Below are 25,222 nucleotides of genomic sequence, written 5' to 3' on the forward strand. Positions count from 1 at the left end.
TGTTCTTGCCTGGAGAATCCCAGGGACGACGGAGCCCGGTGGGCTGCCATCTATGGGGTTGCACAGAGTTGGACACGACTGAAGCGACTTAGCAGCAGCAGCAGCAAAGCAGGATGAGCCCAGAGACTAGAGGAGGCCAGAGGACCCCGCCCACCCTTCCTGTCCCTTGTGTCCCAAAGAACTACAGGCTCCGGAGAGTATGCAGCATTTATTACAAAGCCAGGAGATACAAACATCCCAGGGCAGAAGGGTACAGCCACAGCACCTCAGACATAGGACAGGGTGTGAACACAGACAAACCCATTGGGGGATGCCCGGCCCCAAACACGCAGTTGTGATAGAGTACTGCCTCCTCCCCTCCCAATCCGATCTATGTACATTGGAGGAAAGACAGGTGGACAGGGGTCTCTTGGGACCTACCCCTCATGGGGGTGGACCACTTGACTTCTCAGGATGGAGCTGAGGTCAGACCTACAGGTTTCTGTCTTCTTGTGCTTTTAAATGTCTCTGTTGCTCTTTTCTGACTTGGCCTCAGCTGCGGGTGGGGAGGGGACTAGAGGACTGTTTGCCTTTGGCCAAATCTGGGGTCTGTGCTTATCTGAGGTCACCCTGCCTCCACCTCTCCATGCCAGCCCCCAGCGAGACTGCCCCACCAGCCTTGGTAGTGCGAGCTCCTGGGTGGGGGTGGGGGAGAAGGAGGGAAGCAGTTCACAATGTTAACACCACAGGGGAAGTTCAAGGGCCGAGGCCTCCTGTGGCCTGAATCTTCTTTTCCACAAGATAAATGATGCAAAGGCCACACACATGGGGGCACTGGGGGCGAGGGGAGGGGGGAGGCAAAACTATTCTATTCTTTATACAAAGTTTCCACTGCAAGAGGAGGAGGTAAGGGAGACGCCCTCTCCACTGCCCACTTGCTCCTCAAAACCAGGGGATAGGCTGCATTTGTAAAAGGCACTGTCTTTGCAATTCTCTGAACATTCAACAATGGTGGGGAAGGGCACTGGTCAGGGTACCGGTAGGACAGCAGCCAAGAGGGGGCAAGAAACAGAGAGGACCCCATACACAGCCAGATAGAGTTGTGCCTAAAGCTTTGGGGGTTGGTGGGGGCCTCTCAGCACCCCATATGTCTTGGGAAACAGGAGGAGGATGGGGCAGAGTGATACTGGGCCTCAAGTGGCCCCTACAATTCCACCTCTAGGCACCCCCAAAAAGAGCAGGGAGAATTCCACAAGACCCCCTAAAAATGAACACCCCACCCCCCACACATACACACACACATAAAGTTTGTTTCCTGTGGCATTTAAATTAATCTGGTTGGTCCATAAAAAATAAGTATGTATATTTGGTTTTTCCTATGTACATATATATATAGATTTATTTATAAAACCCATCCCCCACCCCTAAGGTGGGAGGAGCTGGGGAAAATAGAAGAGGTGGAAAAGGGGGCCCAGAAAAAGTGGAGGGGTGGAGAGGCATGGCTGGAAAAGGAGGGCGAGGGTCCCTTTCCTCAAGTTAAGGGGGGCACAGGAGCTCCATTGACAGTCATCTTGCGCCCCCTGCTGGTGGAGGATGGTGTCTGCAGGCAGTTTGAGGTGCCCCCGTTGGCAGCTGCAGTGGCCCCACCGGCTGTCACAGGGGGAGTGGGGGAGGTGGGGTGGGGGGCTGAGGGGCCATGGGAGCTGGGAGAGCCATGGGAGGGGGTGGCTGGGCTGGGCAGGGAAGAGGAGGTGGCCGGCAGGGTGGCAGGGCTGGGAGCCTTGTCACTGACTGACTCACACTCGGATGCCCCGCTGGTATTGGTGCCCTCAGAGGGGGTGGGTGCTGTGGGCAAGGTGAGTCGCTTGCAGGCTGGCTGGACGCGATACTTGAGGGGGAGAGGGCCGTTCTGCAGGGAGAAGGGGAGGGAAGGGTGTCAGGAGAGAGAGGCTAATGGGGCAGCCACCCACCCACCTTCACCCCATAGCGCCCAAACAGGGAGAAAGGGAGGACGAGACACACAGGTGGGACTGACCAACCAAGGCGGGAGAGGAGGAGAGTGTCAGGCCAGAGACAGAGAAAAAAGGCAAGAGGGAGGCCAGAGAGCAGAAGGCAAAGTTTACTCCCCACGGCCACCCAAACCGGCACATGCAGTCTGCCCAAGGATCCATTTTTCCTCCTGAGTATGGAAGGTCATCAGTGAGAGATGGTCTGGAGGGCCACCCTGGACATGCCCAGCCCATGAGACGAGGGATGAACTTTCTCTGATTACAGCAGGGTGGCCCACGTGATGGCCCAGGGTCCCTCCAGCCCTGTCCCCTGTCTTGTACCACCCCACCCACTCACCCGCCGCCAGGGGTAGATGTAGGCGATGTCCATGAGGGTGTAGTATTCCTTCAGCGGCTCATCCTCATAGAGAACCTCAACCTGGAGGAGGAAAGGGCAGACGGCTCAAGGCTCCAGCTGTTTGGCAAAGAGGCTCTGGGCGGGTGATCCCTCATCCCTCTGAGGTCACCTGGTGCATCTGACTTCCTCTCAGAGTTGTCTCAACCTAACTCCTGACCAGCAGGTGGGAAGGGATCCAGAGAAGATGCCCACATCATCAAGCCATCCCCGGCCATCCACACAGTGCTCTGGGTCCATGTCTATCTCTGGCATGTTCTCCAGAGGAGCTAACAGGCACAAAAACGGCCCCAGGGAGAAGGCACAAGGTGGAATCACACCAGTGCCTGGATCCTGCTCCACAGATTGTTTTCACTGGTATGATGTGAATTGAGTTTTAATCCTGAGAAGTTACTCCTCGTGTGATTCTGACATGTGGCAAAGTTTGGGATCTACTGTCCTAGGGCCTCAATAGTCCATGGACCAGCAGCACCAGAAGCACCTGGGAGCTTGCTGGAAATGCAATGTCTACTCAGTCAGAATTACATTTTAACAAGACCTCTAGGGGATCATACACACGTTCAGATTTGAGAAGCTATATCTAAAGCTCCTTGGAAATTTCAGACTAGCCAGCTGGCCCTAGATATGGCCCTAAATTTTTACACACACAGCTCTACCATAGTTCTAAGCATGCAAGCAGGTACACACACACACTTATCTTGGTCCCATGCACCTCTGCACACTGGTCTCAGCAGAAGCAGACTGTCCCACCTCAATCTTGTTTTCAGTGATCATTCTACACAGGCCGTTACACAATATGCAAGCCCTTGGTGACACCAAACCAGCCATGAACCATGACTAGGATGCAGAGACTGTCAGACACATCCACAAACAAGACACATGTTTCAAAGGGGCCAGGGACTCACCTTGTACTTACTGGGCACGTCCATCTTGTTACGGAGAAACTTGGCAAGATGCATGACAGTCATGGCTGCTGGGCATCGCAGGAAGCGCACGCCTGTCTGCTGGGGAAGAGGCACTCAAGGGCTGGGGTCCCCCCAGGCACTCTCTCCCAGCCCACACTCTGCGCCCGGGCAGACCCGAGTACTCACCTTCTCCTTGTCGCCATCCCCATTCTCCAGGGGGCCTTTCTTCTCTTCCCGGTCTCTGCAGAAGGAGAAGGAATGAAGCAAGGGAAAGCCTGCAGCAGGCAGGACCTAACGGCACACAAACATCTGGAAGGCCCTCCCGGAAGTGCCCTTTCCTCCCAGGGAATGGGGACGGCATGGGAGAAGAGACCTGCCTAGGACCCTGAAAGGGCCAGGTGTGGGCCAGACTTGCCTGACACCTTCGTAGAACTCGATGGAGAGGCTGACGATCTCGTCATCGCTCAGAGCTCCCTTCTCCTGCTCCAGAACCTCACCACGGTCCTCGTTGGAGCCGTTGGGGACTGCGGAAGGAGGGAGCTGGGAAGGCTTAGCTTAGGAGCAGGGAGAGGAACCCTCCATCAGCCCAGGGATCTCAGAGCTCAGTGCAGTGAGCCCAGCCTCCCCCAACCCTGGGCTGGGAGGCAGCGCAGTGCTGCCCACTGGCCTTCCATGCCTCTGGCCCTGGTGCCAGGGGAGGGCCACGTGTGCACACACACGTGAACACACTCACCTTCTGTCAGGGGGTAAGCTGCATAGAAATCCCGCCGCCGTTTCATCTCATCTGGAAGAGAGGGAGCTGGCTCAGAGGAAGCAACAGGCTGGGCCGTGAGGGCTGGTGGCAGGGGGACAAAGGGTGAGGTACCTTTAAAAAGCCCAGGGACCAATTTGTAGACAATGTCTTGAAGGGTTTTGTCAGATCTGAAAAAAAGCACATAGGAGCCGGTCGGCAACCATCTCACCCTGACTCTCCAGCCTAGGCCCCTTCTTCCCACCTCTCTTTCTGAGATCCAGGGCCCAGGCATGAGGGTCCCTGTAGGCCCCGTCTCTACCTCTCTAGAATTTCTCAGCTGGATACATCATCCCCAAGGGACAGTCCATGCCTGAATGCTCCTCCCCCACCTGCCACCCTTACTTCAGGAAGCAAGGAGGGAGGGGACAGAGGGCAGCTGCCCCAGAGGATGGGCGGGAGCAGGAGGAAGTGCTGGGCCCACCTGATGCTCAGCAGCGGCCGGGTTTTATGGACCTGCACATCGCACATGGGGCAGTACTTGTTGGTCTCCAGGTAGCGCACGATGCAGGTTTTGCAGACTTGGGGGGTGTGGAGAGAGGAGGAAGAGTCAGAGTCCCCTCTGTAACCCAGGATCAGCCCCCACACTCCCTGCTCAGGTTCAGGTATCCCCTCTTCTCCACCATGTTCCCGCAGCTCAGGCTCTTTCAAAAAGGACCCAATGCAGCCCTGCTCTGCAGATGGCAACTGCCCCTTATCCATCCTTGGGGGAGAAAAGATGTGTGTGTGTGCATGAAGCCAGTGTCGAGTACCACGCAGAAGATGAGTCCCAAGTTCCAAACCCCCTTGTAGAACAAATCAACAGCTAACCTACTAGATACCTCCCAGTTCCCTGACTGCTAGTCGCAAGCCCGTGGTACACACCAGGGCACCTTGTATTCATGGGGTGCAGTCCCATCCACAGAGACTCAAGGAGGGAATGGAGATTTCAAGTAAAAGTCTCCCAAACGAACTCATGGGCTGAACCCTGCCGTCTCCTCCCAGGCAGTCTCTCTTTGACCTGGGACCCTCACCAGACACATGGACACGTTTGCTCTTCAAGGCAGAGGCCACCTACCCCAGGAGCAGCCCTTGACCCCAACTCACAGGAATGCAAGCACTCCACGATGGTAGTGGCATCTATGAAGTACCCCCCACAGAGGGCGCACATGAGGTGAGGGTTCAGCTCGGTAATTTTGATCCGTGTGGTCCGATGCATGATGCTGGGGTAGGGGAGTCACCCTGGGAAATAAAACATGGAATCAGGACCCCCGGGATCCAAGAGCTCCTCCCACACTGTACTCTACCTGCCCCACAGGTGACATCTCTCCCTGGGCCCATGGCCCCCTCCTCACCCTCCAAAGCCAGACTGGGGTGGTTCTTTCTGACCCCCTCTGCATGTTCACTGAGGGCTCTAGAGGTTCCTATGACCTTGAGCAACAAGCTCAGGTTCTATCTCAGGAGCAGCAGAAAGACTGAAGTTAGACCACAGGAAGTACCACTCAACTCTCCAGACGGTGTGGGGATTCGGGAAAATGGAAGAGAACAGAGTTTTTAAAAATCTCCCCAATCCCAATCCATATACATACAAGTGAACTCCCTGGGAGCTATGAGGAAACTCAGCCTCCTGATTGGGTCTTTCTTCTCCATCCTACCGTCCTTCCTCCCATCACTGCTCCAGGAAGCCTCCTTCCGTGGAAACACTGGGGGAATGAACACCCTAAGTCTGAAGGGGGCATCCCACCAACTGTCCGTGGGCTCCGGCCCGGCCCCAGAGCAGCTCCTTTGAAACACACCACATGCTGACCACACAGGTTCTAGGCCTGGAGCTCAAGCAGGAAATACTGAGGATGGTCCTTAGGCTCCCAAAGTTGAGAACACACAGCTCCAGCCTGACCCCTGGCCCAGCCCTGGACTCTGCAGGTAACTGCAAAGAGTCTGGGCAAAACGACTGCTACTGCGGCTTCTATAGGGAGGCCACCACGTGCCCCGATGGATGGCCTGCTGCATGGCGCCCCTCCCAGGCACACTCGGGAATCTCCGCATGTGGGCACTGCCACCCGCCCATCTTCTCCCATCCACGACCTGGCCACAAGCTGCCCAGTGATAGGCCACAGGCTCTCAAAGAGGCCTGCCGAAGCCGGGCAGAAAGTTCTGTCCACAGCCCACCAAGCGCCCAGCCAGGCCCTGGGTCCAGGGAGGACAGGGAAAGCCCAGGTCTGGACTGATGTGCTTGCTTCTTAGTTTAGAAATCCAACCTGTACCCAGCAGCCACGGTACCTCCCTCCTCTTTCCCAGAGAAAAGCCCATGGGGCGGGGCCTGGGAGGGCAGCCAACCCCCCAGAGCTCTTTTACAACATACATCCTTCTCTCCTTTCCAGAAAGATTTCTAAAGCCAACACATTGGGTTTTCTAGGACCCGAAATTCACAGCTGGGAATCAGCAGTTACTATAGAGACCCCAGGATGAGTTTGGCCAGGACCCAAACAGCCAACAGAGGCTGTCCAGAGACCAAAAGAGAGGGAGAGACACAAAGACCACATGTGGGAGAGACACCAAGCTGCAGGGCAGACAGAAGGGAACACGCAAGCCCAGAGCCGGCATGCATGCAGCGGCCCAGACCTGCCTGAGGAAGGAAAGGGGTCTCCGCCCCCTCAGCCAGCCCTCCCTGCATGGGTCCCCCCTTCATAATTATGTAGAAACCTTGCTGGCTACTATACTGTTTGGTTGTTCCCATAGTAACCCCTGGCAAGATGCCCAAATATTATTACAACCATCCAGAGGAAGGAACAGACTCCAAGCGGCTAACTCGCTCAGTGTGTATAATATCCATGCGGTGTGTACATGCTGCTGGGCCTCCAAAGGTACTTCATGTGACTACGTGTGTGTGTGTGTGTGTGTGTGTGTGTGTGTGTGTGTACACAGCCAGGAAGAAAACTTTGGGGATCTGCTAATGCTGAGGGTCCAGACTGTGTGTACTTAGTCGCTCAGTTGTGTCTGACTCTTTGTGACCCCATGGACTATAGCCCACCAGGCTCCTCTGTCCATGGAGATTCTCCAAGCAAGAATACTAGAGTGGATTGCCATGCCCTCCTCCAGGGGATCTTCCCAACCCAGGAATTAAACCCAGGTCTTCTGCATTGCAGGCGGATTCTTTACCGTCTCAGCCACCAGGGAAGCCCAAGGGTCTAGACTGCTACTGGCAAATCTCATGCCCTCTTCTCTCTCCCTCTTTCACACACACACATGTGGGCACTTCACATTGCCTTAGCCACCTCATTCACATATTCATTGTGTTTCCAAACAGACACTTGGCGCTTAAGAACTTCCTTCCAGGGACTTCCCTGGTGGTCCAGTGGTTAAGACTGCGCTTCTACTGCAGGGGGCGTGAGCTCCATCTCTGATGGGGGAACTACTCGCCTGCTGCAAGGCACAGCCAAAACAAAAAGAGTTCCCATCCTCCCATTCATCCAGGTCCTGCCAGGCCAACTGTGGCCTCAACATGCAGGAGCTCGGTGACGCTCACCCTCTTTATTTCTGCAAGCGCTCGTGAGAATTCAGACCAAGACGACCCGTCGAGCTCTGTTTGGGATGCATGGGTGAAGGCAAGAGCTGTGGTGCTTATTGAATGAAATGTTCCTCCCTCTCGCTTTAAGAAATGAGCCCCCTTGCCACACTCCCGGTTCCCCTCTCCCATCTCCAGGGGCCTCAGACTGTTACCTCTGGGGCTGGGGGTGGGGAGAAGCACTGATTGGCTCCTCACCTGATTGCCATGGTTACCTGCAGGGCCCTGGCAGCAGGTGCCAAGAACAACAGTAAACAGGAGCTCAGTTCCCTCATCCTCCTTGTCTTTCTCCCCCCATGAGGCCTCAGGGCCTCACACCTGACACCTAGCTCCTCCCCAGCTACAACTGGCTGGACCTCCGGCTCCCATCAGCTTAGGGCAGAGCCTAAGGGAGAAAGAGAGGAAGAGACAAGTCCCAGGAAGCAGAAAAGGGAGACCGCGCCATTTGGAAGTGGCCCTGTGGAGCTTTGGGGGCCAGTTCCAACCACATCCCCACAGTGAACCTGAGCACCGTCTCCCATCCTCAACTGGGGGCCAAGTCCTTCAATACCGTCTGTCCCCATGATGATGGAACAGTCCTTGCTCCTGGCCCCCGGGTTTCAGCTACAGTGGCAGCAAAGGAGCTTGATCAGCACCCAGGACTCAACCCCAACTCCTCCGTGTCATCCAAGTCTGGCATGAGTCTTTACCCTTTCTCAAAGCCTCCTACTCACTGAACCAACCCCCCATATCTAACTAGGCTTTTTCTGGAAGCTCCCCCCTAATTCAGCCTTCTTTGTCATTTTTTTTTTCTTTTCCCCCTGAGAAATAGCCAATCTTTGATAACCCAGAGATCGCCTTCTGCTCCTTCATATTCTCAGCTATAGGATTCTTTGCTCTGCTTTCCCCCCATATGAAATCCACCCAACTCCCTTACTAGAAAATCTCCAAGTCTTGGGAAGAGTCACTCGAGGTCACATCCAGACATCTAAAATCACAGAAGTGGAAGGGAACTTAGAAAGCATCTTGTCCAGCCCCTTCACTTTACAGACGAAGAAGCTCAGAAAGAGGTGACTTGTCTCAGGTCAAGTGGTCACCCAGTGGCAGTCCTAGGACTAGACACAGCCTGACTCCTATTCCAGTGCTCTTTACAGACTGGCACCCATGCTAGGCTTCCCACTCATTTAAGGAGTCAATAAGCCTGGTCTGACTCCATCCAGGCAGGCAGAAGGCAGAAGGACTCCAGGTTCCATCAGAAGACCATTCAGTGAGCCGTCAGGGTTCAAAACATAACCATGCGGACATAGTCTCTCTTTGAAGTAGGAAGAGCAGGCAGAGGCTAATGGCCTCACCCAACTTCCCTCATATAGGTAGTGAAACAGGCTCTATGGAAGCTCAGAGAGCCAGAATGTACTGGATTCCAGAAGTCCATCCCTCTCCCAGCTGTGCAGGTTCAGCTTTGGAAGCCTGCGGATTTGCGTGTGTGCAGAGCGAGCCGGGGGTGGAGGTCTGCCTGGGACACTCTCAGTGTTCCCTGATCCCTGACCCTGAGTGCTCCTCCTGCCAGAAGCATCGAAAGAGTCCTCTAGTCTCTGAAGCCGGGCTCACTCTACCCTCCCTCCCCTTCCCACCTCTCAGCATCCTAAGATCAAACAAAGACAAATATCCAAAATATATACAGTTACACACTGCCAGACACACACACACATATGCACACACAGCCAGACACACCCCCTCCATTTTTCTCTCCCACTTACAACACACACGGCCAGACACTTGGCCAGACATACATACAGACACACCCCATCACACATAGAGCCAGACCAGAGCCAGGCCCACGCTTGCCAGATGTACAAACCACTCCCACCCACCCCAAGAAGCACACAGTCTGACATCCCTGCCTGAAACCAGAGCTGCAAACACACACTAACCTTTTGTGCATCCCTGGTCTACCCAGGGTAAATTATAACATAACTCTTCCGGCAACAAAGGCAGTACAGCTCCCAACCTCCACTCGGGGGGCCAGAGGCTGGAGGAGTGGGGTGGGCATCCAACCTGCACAAAGATGTCACCTTTTCGTGTTCAGGCACTCTCCATTCCCATGGCAACAGCTCCATTAACCAAGATCTTCCAGGGAAGACCAGGAGCAGCAGAGAGCACCCCCCCTCAAAAGACTTCAACTTGAACCCCACCCAGCTACACTCTCTCTGGATCCCAAGTCTTGAGTCTTACCTCGGGCCTGTTCCCTGCATTATTCCAAAGACAGCTCCAAGACCTCAACCCCCAACTCCAAGCCAAGAAACCCCTGGGAAAACCTCCCCACCAGAAAGCTATAACAGAGCTTTCTTTATGCTCCTTCTCCAAGTACTAACACCTTGGAACAGAGTGGGGATGGGGGGGGGGGGGGAGAAGAGAAACGAGAGTTTCAGGAACAAACTGCAAGAGGCCCAGAGAAGGAGGCTTAAGAACAGAGTGAAGGACAACCAGGAGACCACCACCCCACCCCACCCCAGCCTCAGGGAGCCCTGGAGACTAAGGCAGCGCGGCGGGAGATGCGGGGGGTCTCAGAGACAAAGACCAGGGGGAAGCGCGGGGCAACGCCTCCACAATATTTACAGAAAAATTCGCCACCCCCAGGCCTCCTCCCCTACCTCAAGCCATCCGGAGCAATTCTGGGCAGATGGGGGCAGTGGGGGAGGGAGAGAGGCAAGCCTGGGCCCCCCGTGGAGACGGGGGCGGGGGGCAGGGCTGTCTACTAGTTGAGGGGTCCCACCCCCTTAGAACTAGAAGCAAGAGGACCTAGGGAGGGAGGGGCAGCCGGGCTACCCAGTGCAAGTGGGGCCAGTCGGCCAAACCCCTCCTGCCTCTGCGGGCGACAGGAAATATCGCGATAAATCTTCCCCCTTTTCCTTCTACCCCCTCCACCCCGGCTTCGCCAGGAGCCTGGGTCAGACGATCAGAGGCCCCAGTTACGGGTGGCCGCTCCTACCTTCCCTGGAGCCAAACTTTCGGCGGGGCCCCAAGGAGGGGTGTTCCGGAGAAAGAGGCTCCGCTGAGGTGGTTCGGGGAGGGGGCGGGGCGCCCAGTCCCGGGATGGGGGGGAAAAGGGAGCGACGGGGGGAGGTGCCCGAGACGACGGGGCCCGGCAGGGAAGAGCGCCCTCCTCCGGCCCCGCAGCGATCGAAAAGCTGGTCCCCTTCCTCCCGGCTTCGAGTCCTCGCGCGTCCACGACGCCTCGGTGCCCACGGAAGAAACCGAGAGCGACCCCCCCCCCCGACCGAAAGGAGTACGGGGGGAGAGCCAGGGGCAGCTCTGGCTCGTGGGGAGGGCTAGGGGGGCAGAGATCCGCCCCAGCGCGGAGCCCCAAAGCCCTGCGGTGGCCTCGGACCCTCCCCCTCGCTACCTCGGGAGCAGGGTCTAGGGGGGCTGCAGCACAAAGAGGTGGTGGTCGAGGAGACGCCAAACCGTTAAAAGGGGGAACCCACTTCGGCCATCTTGGAAGGGAGGAAAAGGAAAAGGGGAGAGAAAAAAGGGAGAAAGAAAGGCGGACGGGGCGAGCTAGGAGAAGGGCCGGCGGGGGTGGGGCGGCGACGCGAGACCAGGCCGGGCTCAGAGCCTCCCCGGGCAGGGGTTTGTAAAGAAGGATGTGCCGGCCCGCGTCCCAGTCCCCAGATGGTTACAGGGTTGGAGAAGGAGAGGAGACTGCGTCCGCTTACCTGGGTTCGGGGTCCGGTGGGTCTCGGGGAGGGGGGGATGGGAGGGAGGGAGGGAAGGGAGGGGAGGGGGGCCGCAGCCGTGTCGCTCGCTCGGGCGGCGGGAGGGGAGAAACCTATGGTAAGAAAGGAGTTTGTGAAAGCGGTTTGGGGTGGGAGGGAGAGAGGGGAGGGGAGGGGACGGAGGGGGGGAGGGGAGGGACCGGGACTCGGAGGGGGGGGGGACAAAATGGCTTTTTTCCTCCAGACAAGAGTAGGTCCCGCCCACTACTCACCCACGTGACCTCATTCCTTCAGGGTGTTTGCGGAGAGGGGAAGAGGAGGTGGGGGAGAGGCTAACGCGGCTGCCCCCCAGCGCGGTGCCGGGCCCCCCAAAACTAGACTACGATCTCACTCTTCCCACCAGCCCCTGACCCTGGAGGATGAATCCTCTTCCCTGTTAACCCTCCTCAAGTAACCTCTGCCCCCAAAATATGTGTGCGCCCCCCTTTCCCCCAGACCCTGCGGTCCTCGCCCCTAGCTGGGGCTCTTGGAAACTGGTGAGATGAGGACTCGGCTGAAATGTGACTCGCTCTGCAATCCTCCACGTCTCGGCCTCGACCAAAGGGCGCTGTGCTCGGGCGGGGGACGCGACGCCTCTGGCCACGCGTCCGGGTTATTTTCATTCACTCTAAGTGACACTCCCTTGAAATTAATAACTGCATGAGTGAGAACGAGCGACTCCTTCCCACCCCCTGACACCCTCAGCCACCCGATCACCAGTTCTAAAACGCTGCGTCCGGGACCCAACCCGGCCGCTTCGGGGGCGCCAACTGCCGGGAGGACGAAGGCAGAGGCCTGGGGGGACGTCTCGCGGCCGGGGCTCGTTTGCTGTGGTGCAGGCTGGCGCCTAGGTGTGCCTGGGCGAAGAACGGGGCGCAGCCTGGGCCGGGAGGCAAACTGAGGACAGCAGCTCAGACTCCGGGCCGGGACACAATAATCTGGCTGAAGGCGAGAGACCCGAATGCATTCGAAAACGGGGCGCCGGGGCTCGGAAGTGGGCCCGCGCTTTTTCTCTGCGGGGCACTGATTCCCGCATTTTTCCCCCGCACGCCGATCGCGCTCTGAGCTCTGCACTGTTGGTGCGCTTCGCTCGCCCTGACGAGCGCAAAGGCCGCTGGTGCCCGCCAACTCCGACCATCGTTCCGGGCTTCGGTCTCCAGTGGCTCCTGCCGGGAGGAGAGAACTAGCTTGGAGCAGCCGCTGAGGCCGGAGCCGGGGAAGCCGATCGATATTACATTATGGAGACTACGGTGGGCCCTCCTCATTAGGACGGTCGATTTGCGTATTCGTTATTCAGGATTTATTAGGGATGGTCATTATGTCAGTCGCTCCAAAGAGCTCAGTTACTCGGCCAGAAGCGCCATTAAGCGCACTGGCGGTGGGTGGCTCAAGTTAGGAAATTAGGAAACGAAATCTTCATCAAGGATCGGATCCGCCTGCCTCTTCCTCCTTCCCTCCTCTTTGGCAGTCCTGGCAGATCGGAAGCTGAGGCCCCCGGACTGAATGCTTCCACCCTTTGGCTAGTGCCCAGGAGACCTGTGGACACTGGCCTCCAAGTGACCCCAGCTTTAGCCTTTGGCCCACACCCACGAGTGGGGGCGGGGGCGGGGGGAAGAGGAAGGGCTGGAGAGATTTCCGCCCAGGGGGGTGGTATGAGAACCCTTGGGAGCAGGGCCAGGGGACTCGATCACCTGCTGTGCTCTCCCTCCTTGTGCAGGGAGACCAAGAGTTCCCGCCCTTCACTGAAAGGGGGCTCTTGGCGTGGACACGCCCACTGTCCCTGGGCAGGTGTGTTGCGGGCATCGTGGATTCTGCCCGGGAAGACTCGGGAATCCTCTTCGGTCCCCCAGTCACCCTGCCGGAGGGGAGAGCAGCTGGGACTCCTGATCTGCGACTCCTTTCAAGCTAGAAGATCCCCGCGAGAGAAACCTGTAGGGGCTTCGCGAAGGTCTGGGTCTCATCCATGATCCACAGGGGGCACTCAGGGGCTGCCTGGATGAGGGTGGGAGGCTATCAGCTAAGGGGAAGTAGGCTGATGTCTCTCTGAGTCCCCACTGCGGTCCTTTAATCCTGGAGTGCTGCCAGAGGGTGCCACTGTGCTCACTGGAAATCCCTTCACTGGTTCCTCAGATAGTTATTTAAGCATCAGTCACAAACAAACCACAAAGCAGGGGAGCATGCTGAAGCCCCCACTACTACTGCAACTTCATCTTAATCATTTCAGTCACTTTCCAGTCCCCACATCCCTGGCCTCTCTGGCTTATCGGGGGAACCTTCTGACCAAACCCTTCTCAATTCTGAAGTTCTCTGGTTTCCCAACCAAGAAGCATCTGTCACATGCCACTGTCAAATATTGCACTAAACACAGGGGACGTAAAGCTGATGAGCTGGGCTTATGCCCACAGGGCACTCACAGACCAGTGGGGGCAAGCTGGAGGGTTACATAGCCTGTCCCGTTAGCTCCTATGGGCACTGTGTATCCCTCGGGTTTGCTGCTACCACCTACCACTGCCATTCCTTCCCTCCCCCTGTAAGGGTGGATGAGCACTGAAGAAGGCTTTCAGAAGAGGCCTCCTCTGAGCCCAGCCTTGGAGGAGATATCAAATGTGGAAGGGAACTGCTTGAGAGAGCGTCTCCTAAAAGCAAGCTGAGTCTGCCACTCCCAGCCCAGGGATGCGTCTCTGGCAGACATGAGGTGCCAAAGCTTCTCCTCGATTGTGTTAGTTGTAGTATCTCAGGAGGTCACCTAGCTGACAGACTCTTCATTAGAAGAGTCACTGTCTGTCCTAGACCAAAAGCTTCCAGAGGGCAGGAACTCGGGGAATCTAGGTAATTATTTCCAGCACATATACTAAGAGATACTGTGGTGGTAAGATCTCCTGGAAGAGGATGACAATGTTAGGAGAGAGCAGCTCCTCTAGACATTTTATGACTACCTTTACCTCTGTGCTCTTTGACTCCTCTCTCCCCAAAACAATGTCCTTAGATTCTGCTTCTATTTCCCCATCTTCTTCCCCACATCTCTTTATTTCTAGAAAAACAACCTGTTTTGTGGTTGTCCAACTCCTTTTTCTCATGCTTCCCATATTAAGAGTCTCTTTTCCCTCTTTCCATTTTCTCCAGGTCTTCCTTCCACTACGCCTGTTTGTCATGTCTTTCTCTCTCCGTATATCACAACTGTGTTCTCCTTTTCTCACCTTTCTCTTCATCCCTCAATTTGTCACTGCCTTTGTCTCTCGCGCTATTTTCTTCCTTTCCAAATGTAACATTTCGAGATTGTAACATCAATAGAGACAGACAGTGGAAAACTGACCGATCTCCACTGCAAACTCATTCTTAATCTTACGGAAAAAGCAACCTGAAACGCATTGCACGGTGAGACAAAAACCTGTCTTTGCTTTTCCGGCAATCCAATTTGGGGGCGGGGTTGGAGGTAGGTGGCGGAGGGAAGTGCTGGAGAAATCCTGTCATTAACTGAACAACAAAGAATTTTCAATCACAATGACCCTCTGATTACCTATAGAAAATGCGTTGTCTCTGCTATTTCAATACAAAATTTGGCTTTACAGCGGTTGAGTGAATAATGCCTTTAGATTTTCTTTTATGGTGGAAAAAAGTGAACGTCCCTGGGTGGGCTCGAACCACCAACCTTTCGGTTAACAGCCGAACGCGCTAACCGATTGCGCCACAGAGACTGTGATAACTACTGCGGTGGCGGCGAGCCGAGTCAATGGGAGTGAGCCTGCGACAGCGGAAGACTCAGAACAAATTCCATAGCGGGACCAAAGAAGTCAGACCCAAGGGAGAAAGGGAAGGGTCTCGATCAAGGGATGGGAGCAGGCGTCCGGGACGTGCAAGCCTCCCCTGCATTGGCTCGGGTGTGGCTGGGGCTGGCGAAATTGTCGCCTGCTTCCTCTGGATCTTGGACTTGGGGAAGTCCGGAACGTTCTTCTTTAGGGTGATGTGATACTGAGTCTACGTGAAGTCGACCTGCAGCTTCCAAATGCCCCCTTTGCAGCCCGACCCCTGCAGCCGCAGAATATCTGCGACGCCCTCCCAGCGCCCCTCTCCCTCTTAACGATAAATAGGCACTTTACGGGCGCCTCCCAAATACCGGACACTGTTCTAGTTCAGTGCATGTCCAGAGCCTAGCATGGTGCCTGGCATACAACAGATGTAAGGATTTCTGGAATGAATAAATGAAACAAGCTTCATGAGTAGTATCCCCGACCGCACAGCGTGCCCTTAACCAACCCGGTGGCCCTTCACTGGAGCCAAAGCCCTTTATTTCGGGTTTCACCAGCCCACGTGGACGGAGGTTCCGGCCGGCGTCTCTGGATTCCAGAGACTGGGTCCACCACTATCCCAGCGTGCACCGCGACGCCGAGCTCTTCCGCACTCACGGTGACTTTTCACTTTGCGCTTTCCTTACCTAGGTTTTGGCTTCTCAACCAAACTCCTGTACTGATGACTGACAAAGATGCACAGCCAATAGAAAATCAAAGTGTTCCGGAAGGGTCGGCCTCTCAGCCAATAGAGAGAAAGCAGCGAGGGTGGTTGCGTAGTCAGGCCCTTAGCAGGTTTGCTGGAATTGTGGCGATTGGAGGTCTTAACACACCGCAATCATGGTGAGACAGGGAGCAAAGAAAAGGGACATGGGGTAGGGATAGAGGAATGGGAAGGGGAGGTCATGGGAAGTTTGGGAGGTCGAGAGGCCTGGTGGTCGATTGAAGGAAGTCACTTCAGTTTGAAGGGGGAGCGAACCTCGGTGAGGACCGCGGCGGGGAATGGGGCTCCTCGCAGCCTCACAGCGCTAATCTCAGAGCTGGAGTTCAGGGTATCCAGGCGCCTCCAGAGTGGAGGACGGTGCGTACAGGAGCCTGCGAATCAGGGGCTGCGCCGGGTGCTATGGCCTCGTTTTCCCCTCGCGCTGAGCCTCTCCGCTCTGTTTGCTTCAGTCTATTATGTCCTATAACGGAGGGGCCGTCATGGCCATGAAGGGGAAGAACTGTGTGGCCATCGCTGCTGACAGGCGCTTCGGGATCCAGGCCCAGATGGTGACCACGGACTTCCAGAAGATCTTTCCCATGGGCGACCGACTGTACATCGGCCTGGCGGGTCTTGCCACCGACGTCCAGACAGTGTAAGTGTCGGGGGTTACCACACACACCCACGCTTCTTGGACTAGCCTTGCCTAGCGGGATGAGTGGCCTGGGTGTCAGTCTTCTACGGAACAACACCAGTGATTCTGAGACTGTCGAACGGTCTAAACGATAGAGTGGATCCTAACCAGCTTAGCATTTACTCTGAGCCAGATACTGTGGAAAGCACCTTATCTTCATGGACTTTAATCCTCTTAAGGACATGCATCATCATGTTACTCTCCCATTTTGCAGATGAGGAAACAAGGTATCAGAGAGTCTTACTGCTCAAGTTGTAAGCTAATGAATGACTCCCAGGATCCCAATTTCTGAGGCCAAAACTCATGCTCAGTCCCTAAAGAACTACAAGTGGTCTAGTTGGGAGACAAGGCAGGCATATAGAAAGATAACTAATCCATAATGAGCTGGTGCATATTAACTGCTAGAGTAGCTACTTAGTTGACAGTGATTTTGTGAGAGAAGGGAGAATTGGGGAGATGAAATAAGTGATTCTGTGAGGTGTGAGGGTTGTGGTCATAATGGGGTGGTGTGGTGGGAAAGGAAAAGAAGGCATTTCTGAGAGTTGTTGCTGACTTACCTCAGTGGCTACTTGGATATTGAGGTTGGGATTCATGTCTTTTTTATCTGTTAAGTGTCTAGTTTGGTATTTGACATGTAGGCAATTCAGAAATGTTTCAAAGATGATTTTTGTTTTGAGCATGTTGACTGAAATTGAGAAGACTAGTTGTAGGGGAAAGGGGATGACTTTGATTTTGATACCAATTTTGAAGTGACAAGGCGAGCCAAGTAGAAACATTATGTGAGCAGTTGAGGTTTTGAGATTATATCTCAGGGCTGGATAGGCATTGGTGATCTGTTTAATCTATGGGAACAGATTACAGAGAGACAAAGTGTATAGAGGGAAAAAAATAAGTGACAACTCAAGAGCTGAACTGTATATTCAGTAGTGGGATAAGAAGAGAGACAAGAGGAAAAGAGTCAGGGTCAAAGTTTCAAGAGGGGAGGTGTGGTTACGGGTGGCCTAAGAAGCAGCACTTCTTGGACATAGTTCTTAGAAGATTGATAGTTCCTGATGTGATATTTTTGAACTGTGGTGCTAGAGAAGACTCCTTAGAGTCCCTTGGACTTCAAGGAGATCAAACCAGTTGATCCTAAAGGAAGTCAACCCTGAATATTCATTGGAAGGACTGATGCTAAAGCTGAAACTCCAATACTTTGGCCACCTGATGCGAAGGGCTGACTCATTAGAAAAGACTCTGATGCTGGGAAAGATTGAGGGCAGGAGGAGAAGGGGACAACAGAGGATGAGATGGTTAGCTAGCATCACTGACTCTATGGACATGAATTTGAGCAAACTCCAGGGGATAGTGAAGGACAGGGAAGCCTGGCGTGCTGCAGTCCATGGGGTCGCAAAGAGTTGGACACAACTTAGCGACTGAACAACAAAAACATGTGGATGGGAGCTTGTTAGGAATTTTTTTCTCTCATTTCCTTCAAATCTTCCTAAAGTCTCAAGAATGTATATAACGTGAATATTCTTCCTGAGATCTGAACCAACCAGCCCTTTTATCCCAGTGCTGGTGGAATCAGAGAATGATGGCTTAGTGTTCCTGTCACTGTGAAGGCCCCCATTAGTCTTCCTGTCTCCAATCACAGCTGTTCCCCTCACACTATTTTCTTTTCTTCAGGAGGCTTCTCTCACCAAGTTTGCATGTTTGTGGGCTGTCATTGCTAATTTTGCCAGGCCTCATTTTCCTCACTATATGATGAAAGCTCAGGGTTGTGTCTCCTCTGGTGTCCTGTGACTCAGTGCTCTGCTTGCAACAGTCTTGTCACTGGCCTGCTCCCTGCAGGGCCTACCCCTGGGCTCAGACTGCCCTGGAAGGGGCGTGGCCTATTTTTTTAGGTGTCTTTCAGTCCATTAGTGCCGCTGCTGCCGTTTATTAACACTCATACATTATCTCACTGCCAAATGATTTATTTTGTCCCCATCTTAGGAATGGAAAAATTAAGCGGTAAGAGGAAGACTTAGCCCAAGTCGGCTCTCTCAGTTTATTGCTCTTTCTACTGTAAGCTGGCATCAGTATGTCTGCCTTCAGGCTCCTGTCCAGAGTGTGCTATATAAACTCTTCCTCAAAAAAGTGTGTGTGGGGGTGGGAGCGGGTGGAGTGGGAATCCACTTCTTTACTCCCCTTTTCTCACCTCAAAAAAAGTATGAGGAAAAAGGTTAGCAGAGTGGCATGTTTACAGGTAGAAGTGTTGGACAAAACCTCAAAGTGGGCATGAGGCTGGACTTCTGGTAAGAAAATCACTGGGAGATGGGGAGGAGTCTCTTGGCAGGTTTGGGATTGTGTGTCTCCTTAGACACCTCCTGACCTCCATGAGGTGGACACCAGGGGACATTCAGCAATTACTTGCTAACACACTTTCTCCTTCTACCACAGTGCCCAGCGCCTCAAGTTCCGGTTGAACCTGTATGAGCTGAAGGAAGGCCGGCAGATCAAACCTTACACCCTCATGAGCATGGTGGCTAACCTCTTGTACGAGAAACGGTGAGTAGAAGTGTAGCCTGGGACTTAGGGGACGTACCTAGGAAGGAGATTCCCCCTAGCTGATGCATGTCTTATTTGTAGGACAGTATCCTTATTTTGGGGGTATATTTTCTCTGGGCCTAACAATCAATTAAGAAAGAAAAAGGGCTACTTCAGAAGAAGGCAAGGAATGCAAACAGCAAATAAACTTGCTCCCAGGCAACAAAATTAATGCTACCAAAGTGTGCCCAGGAGTCTCCCAGCCAGGAGCCACCCTTACCCCAGAGTTCATTCTGTCATGATCATTAGATTCTCTGGAATACATGGAATCTAGGAATTGGGTATGTTAATTTTTGATATTGGAGAACTTTATGGTGAGACAAGAAAGGGCCCCTAATTGTAGAATTCAGTCCAGAACTTGTGATGAAATTGAAGGGAGAAGCCTGTAGATACTTTCCCCATCCATCTCTGGGCAAAACTGGGTGGTAAGAAGACAAGTTGAGCTCTTTTTTTCTTTCCTTATTTATTTTTTTAAACTTTTTATTTTGAAATAATTTTTGACTCTGTAGAAAAGTTAAAAAGTACTCTTTAGCTTTAAAACTAAATTTTTGCCATTTCCATATGTGGAGCAATATTGTTGCCTTTTTACTATTGAAAAATAGAGTTACTGTTTTTTGGTTTATGTTAATAGTCTTAGCTATGAATTATCTGACATATGTAATAACCATGTTTATCAAAATCCCAAATTGAGAAAGGCTTAACAAAAGATTTTTTAAAACTATTTTATGGGGGCAGGCAGGGAGAGGTGTTTCTTTTGTTTTGTTTTTTAAATTTAATTGAGATGTTAAATTAAATTTCCTATATAAAGTATTTATATATATAAAGTATTTTCTATATAAAGGTCCCTATGATGACCCAGGACCCTATGACATCCCTGTTCAGCCTAAAGAAGTCGGAGCAGTCATTACCCCTTTCCTCAGTGACCTGAGTCCCCATGGCCTGAGATGGGGTAGATAGTCAGTTAGTCACAAGCAGGGCGTTAAGGGGCCAAAGATTTGACCCATAAATAAAAAGAGTGGGGATTATGGAGCCCTATAATCAAGGTCACAGATGTGGAGCCGTGTACCAAGGGCATCTCTGGAACTGACTAATCCTCGTAACAGCTGTTGCCTTGAGACCCCCTGACCTAAACCAGCCAACTCCCTGACTCCATATTAGGTAAAATACCCACTGTATAGCACCCTAACCAATCACCTAATGCCACCCTTCCGGCAGGAAGTTTCTTTGTCTTTGAGACTATAAAGATTGGCTACTAGCCCACAAAAGGGGTCAGCTCTCCCTTGAGCTGGCCCGGTGTTCTAATAGCGTCTCCTGCCTAATCAACTGTATTTTCCTCTCAAAATAAAGAAATAAATGAAGATCTCTTAAGATAGATTCTTCTCAGATCTCAAGGTCTAGAACAAGTTTCTGATGAGCTGTTATTTCCTGATGGCAGACAATGACAATAACCCACCTCACTGAGTATGTTTTTTTGCTTTGCCTGCTGGGAGACTCAGAACAAAACTTTGTGTTTAGTTTGTGTCTTGTATTCTGTTCGGAGGGGTCTTTTTTGTTGGTGGTGGTGCATAGGAAGACGTTTTTTAAATGAACTGATTTACAATGTTTTGCTGGTTTCTAGTAGCACAAAGTGATTTAGTTTTATATATATATATATGCATATTCTTTTCCATTATGGTTTTTTCACAAGGGCTTCCCTGATAGCTCAGTTGGTAAAGAATCCGTCTGCAATGCAGGAGACCCCGGTTTGATTCCTGGGTCAGAAAGATCTGCTGGAGAAGGGATAGGCTACCCACTCCAGTATTCTTCGGCTTCCCTTGTGGCTCAGCTGGTAAAGAATCCGCCTGCAATGCAGGAGACCTGGGTTCGATCCCTGGGTTGGGAAAATCCCCTGGAGAAGGGAAAGGCTACCCACTCCAGTATTCTGGCCTGGAGAATTCCATGGGCTGTGTAGTCCGTGGGATCGCAAAGAGTCAGACATGACTGAGCAACTTTCACTTCACTTCACGTGTTTTTTTCTTTTACAGGATATTGAGTAACCATTATAATTACAAGATATTGAACATAATGCTGTAGAGTAGGACCGTGTTTAACTATTTCATATATAGTAGTTTGTATCTGCTAATCCCGAACTCTTAATTTATCCCTCTCCACTCCCTCTCCCCTTTGGTAACTCTAAGTTTATTTTCTGTGTATGAGTCTGGTTCTGTCTCATAAATAAGTTTGTGTCATATTTTAGGTTCCACATAAGTGATACCATATGGTATTTCTTACTTCACTTAGTATGATAATCTCTAGGTCCATCCATGTTATTGCAAATGGCTTATGTTTTAGTGGCTCAGTTTTATTTTCAGTGTTTTTCTACAAACTGCTTGAAATCTTTTTTGAAAGGAATAAAGGTATAGCTGTATAAATAGAAGACTGAATGGTGACAGGACCTGGATGAGGACAGGGAAGAGTAGGTAAAAAAAAAAAAAACAGACAGAATTCCCAAAGAAAGAAAGAGGAAGAGAGGGTCAGTGGTGAGGGAATATGAAGGTAAGAGTCAGAGAAAAGAAGAAAAAGTCTTAGGGCATTTATAGATGCCAGGAGAGGAGGGGAAAGGGGATTTGGATCTGGGCCAGGGCCTTGTCTGGATAGACTAAACAGGAAAGGAAATGTTTTTGAGTGCCATTTTCTCTCTCTGCTTCTGGTCCCACAGGTTTGGGCCCTACTACACGGAGCCGGTCATTGCCGGATTGGACCCGAAGACCTTTAAGCCTTTCATTTGCTCTCTAGACCTTATTGGCTGCCCCATGGTGACCGATGACTTTGTAGTCAGTGGTACCTGCACTGAACAAATGTACGGGATGTGCGAGTCCCTCTGGGAGCCCAACATGGTGAGTTGTTGGCATGGAGCGGGGCTGAGTTCTGAGGTGCCCACTCCATGACCATCAGGGGAAAATGTGTTTACCTGACTGGTAATGAGGAGAATCCCTGGAGAAGGAAATGGTAACCCACTCCAGCATTCTTGCCTTTGAAATCCCGTGGACAGATCAGCCTGACGGGCTACAGTCCATGGGGTCGCAAAAGAGTCGGACACGACTTAGCAAGCAAGCAACAATAATGGGGAGAATGGTGTGGGTAGGAGAGAAAGCCACAGCTGTTGAGCCTTGGAAGGGTGTCCAGGAACTTCATCTGCCAGAGCCTTGGCTCCTAGATAGAGCACCTTCTGTGAGGAGACCTCAGTCAGATATTTGCTACAGTGACAAATAATTGCTCATGTGGGGTTTATGGGGTTCTCACATCCATTCGTTGAATAAACATTTAACAGGGTGTAGGATTATTTAGGGGCAGCTCAGCAGAATGGGCTGTGGAGCCAGGTTGTCTGGGCTGGGAACCCAGATCCACCTCCCGTCTCAATTAGTTATGTTCTTCGGTAAGTCCCTTTACTCCTCTGTGCCTCCACTTCCTCAGCGGTGAAGCAGGGATGATAGTAGAACCTGTCTTACGAGTGGTGGCGTGAGGAAATGGCCTGGAAAGACAGGAACAGTGCCTGACAGGCAGGGTTAACTGGTGTGCCAGTTCTGCCAGGCTCCAGGGAGACCAGGTAGTCCATCCTCAAGGGCCCACTGTAGCCAGTGAAGGCAGACAGACACCCAGTTATCTGTTAAAATGAAGTTGACTGGAAAGAGGAGGAAAGAAAGGGCCTGGTTGGTAGAAGGAACAGCCTGTACAAAGGTCAGAGGTTCAGGAGGGGCCTGGGGAGTTGAGTGACTGGAGAGAGCTTGCTGTGGTTGCTGGAGTGTGGGCAGAATGTGGGCTAGAGAAAGGTGGAGCCTGGGGTCAGAATGAGACTTGCAAATGCCTTGGATGCCATGTCAAGGAACTGGCACTTTTTTCCTTTGACATGGTGTCTAAGATAGTAAGAGACCCTAGGAACCGGAGGCCTGCAGGTTGGTGCGGTGGGCTGTTGTCAGCTGCAGGAGGTGCTGAGGTCCTGAGCAAGAAAGTGGCATTGAGGGAGCAGGGCAGCCAGAGTCTAGAGGACTTGGTTCCTTAAAACAGAAATGAGAATGGTGGAGATGCTGAGGATACTTGACTTTCCTAGCTAAGCCAACCAAGATAAAGGATGTAGAGGACGGAAGAGGTTTGGCGGGAAATGGTTCCACGGTTGGACAGGCTAGGTTCTGCAGCACTTCTGAGCCATGTGGGAGGAGAGATCATCAGACAGCTGGTGAGGCACAGAGAAGCGGTGCGGACTGTTCTCCCCATTTCACAGAAGAGGGACTGAGGCTTTGTGAAGGGACACTGACTTGCTCAAAGTCACGCTGCTGATTAACGGAGGAGGTTCAGGGCCTCAACTTTATTTTACATAACCCTGCTTCCTTCTGAGAAGGAGCTGAGGGGGTTTCTCGCACCCAGGAAACTATCCCTCCAGACACAGGAGGTGTCAGAGCTGGGTACCTTGAGCCTAAAGAAAAGAATTAAGGAGCCAGACCAAGTGAAGGTCTGAGGTTCTGGGGATTGAAAGGCTGCTGCTCTGTTGGCAGGATCCAGAACACCTGTTTGAAACCATCTCACAAGCCATGCTGAATGCTGTGGACAGGGATGCAGTGTCAGGCATGGGAGTCATTGTCCACATCATGTGAGTATGCGTTGGGAGAAGTCTAGGAGCTTTGCAGACACGTGCCTCTCCCCTCCTGCACAAATAGCCCATCTTCCCAGCCCCCGAGTCAGGTGTGAAATAAGAAAGGTTCTTGCAGTAGGCACCAGATAGCAGAAATAATCCATTCTTCCTAAGGGTGGTAGCTGGGAGCCTACCTGGATTTCCCCAACCTCTGCCCAGTGAGGCTCCCTGGCCCCGAGTCACCTCCTCTTGCTCACAGTAGACATTTCTTTCCTTCCTAAACAATGTTCCCAGAATCTCAGGGACTGGTGCAGAGCTCCTGCAGATTGATCAGAATAAATCCTGGGTCCCTCCTCTCCTCTCCCAGGTCACACCAGCATGGAAGCCACACCTGTGTGGCGTACTGAGCTCTGTGAACACCTTCCAACCCCCTAGCCAGATTCCTAACTGCCACCCTTTCCCTCTTGTTTGGGGCTGTCACCGGGAATCTGACTGGCTAAAGTCAAAGGTACCCTTCCGACAGCTTTCCTTGGAAACTGTCCCAGAATAAGGGTCCCATTTGGACCCTTTTGTTACGGGATGACCTGCTTAATTACTGTGAAAAACAGATTGGGGCTGATACTGAGAATTTAGTCACTGGAGTGAAACACCTCCCACCTGCTTCCTCAATTGCTTGTTCTCGGCCTGGGGAGCTCTCGCCCTGCTCCGGAGTGCTTCACACTCCAGCCTGAGTCATCCCAGCCTCTGATGGCTTCACCTCCAGAAATGTCTCCATTTTCCCCTTCCTCACCACAGGCCAGGGAGACAAGCTGACGTTAGTGTAACATGGGCAACAGTTAACCCCAGAGTTAGGACAGCTGTTTGCTGTAGTTTGTTCTGCAGTCTCATGGATTTAGATGTTCTGTGACTTTCTCCCCCTGCAGTGAGAAGGACAAAATTACCACGAGGACACTGAAGGCCCGCATGGACTAACTCTTCTCAGAGCCCACTTTTTTTTTTTAATAAAAGATTTTCTTTCACTCCTGCTTCTCTGAGTATTTTACCACAGATCTCTGTCCCCCAGCTGGGCAGTTACAAACAGCTACCTGGGGCACAGCTCAGCCCTCAGGTTTTCTTGACTTGCAGCGTGCTCCACTGGTCCACCAGTGGGAATGGTATCTACAGATCCCTTTTGGGGCACCTGCTATGTGCTGGACCCTGCACAAGGTGCTTTGTATGTTCTAGAATTTAATCGTCATATTGACAAGGTAATAGTTTTTTTCCTTGTTTAATGACAGTTAAGTACCTTGCTCAAGGCCACATTGTGGTAGAGCAAAGGTGTAAGCCAATGTTCCATTTGACTCCGAAGCCTAGAATCCTTTATACTCAACTCTTGGAAAACCCTTAAATATTCTTTGTTTCAGGTAGAAATTTGGCCATGTATCCGTAAGTAATATCCTTACACATTAGTGTTTCTTAATCTTGGCTACATGTTAAGTCACCTAGGGTGCTTCCAAAACACAAGGTAT

The 25,222-nt window shown here is 52.4% G+C and overlaps 2 protein-coding genes and 1 non-coding gene across 7 annotated transcripts; 1 reads left to right on the forward strand and 2 right to left on the reverse strand.

Annotated features, from left to right (window-relative positions):
* Positions 1-193: 193 nt before the first annotated feature.
* PCGF2 (polycomb group ring finger 2) lies at positions 194-11,469 on the reverse strand. 5 transcript variants are annotated; one of them, XM_043904366.1, is made up of 10 exons: positions 11,317-11,469; positions 5,164-5,298; positions 4,502-4,598; positions 4,153-4,208; positions 4,021-4,071; positions 3,703-3,841; positions 3,474-3,528; positions 3,288-3,386; positions 2,326-2,406; positions 194-1,888 (listed from the first exon to the last, which is right to left on the reverse strand). In XM_043904366.1, exons 2-10 carry the CDS (start codon positions 5,273-5,275, stop codon positions 1,511-1,513), a joined length of 1,068 nt encoding a protein of 355 aa, XP_043760301.1. In that variant the 5' UTR covers positions 5,276-5,298; positions 11,317-11,469; the 3' UTR covers positions 194-1,510. The 5 variants fall into 5 exon arrangements, with proteins under 5 accessions (XP_043760301.1, XP_043760304.1, XP_043760303.1 ...); XM_043904369.1 differs by having other exon boundaries at positions 3,703-3,811; positions 11,317-11,465; XM_043904368.1 differs by having other exon boundaries at positions 3,288-3,383; positions 11,317-11,463.
* A 3,507-nt stretch (positions 11,470-14,976) lies between these two features.
* On the reverse strand, positions 14,977-15,050 carry TRNAN-GUU. Its single transcript has one exon. It is a non-coding gene; the product is annotated as a tRNA-Asn (tRNA).
* A 773-nt stretch (positions 15,051-15,823) lies between these two features.
* Positions 15,824-24,733, forward strand: PSMB3 (proteasome 20S subunit beta 3). Its single transcript, XM_043904371.1, has 6 exons — positions 15,824-15,983; positions 16,314-16,498; positions 18,962-19,069; positions 21,807-21,984; positions 23,638-23,732; positions 24,638-24,733. The coding sequence occupies exons 1-6, from the start codon at positions 15,981-15,983 to the stop codon at positions 24,684-24,686; spliced, it is 618 nt and encodes a 205-aa protein (XP_043760306.1). The 5' UTR covers positions 15,824-15,980; the 3' UTR covers positions 24,687-24,733.
* The last annotated feature ends 489 nt before the right edge of the window (positions 24,734-25,222 follow it).

Source organism: Cervus elaphus, chromosome 5, assembly GCF_910594005.1.
Source record: "Cervus elaphus chromosome 5, mCerEla1.1, whole genome shotgun sequence".
Classification (NCBI taxonomy): domain Eukaryota; kingdom Metazoa; phylum Chordata; class Mammalia; order Artiodactyla; family Cervidae; genus Cervus; species Cervus elaphus.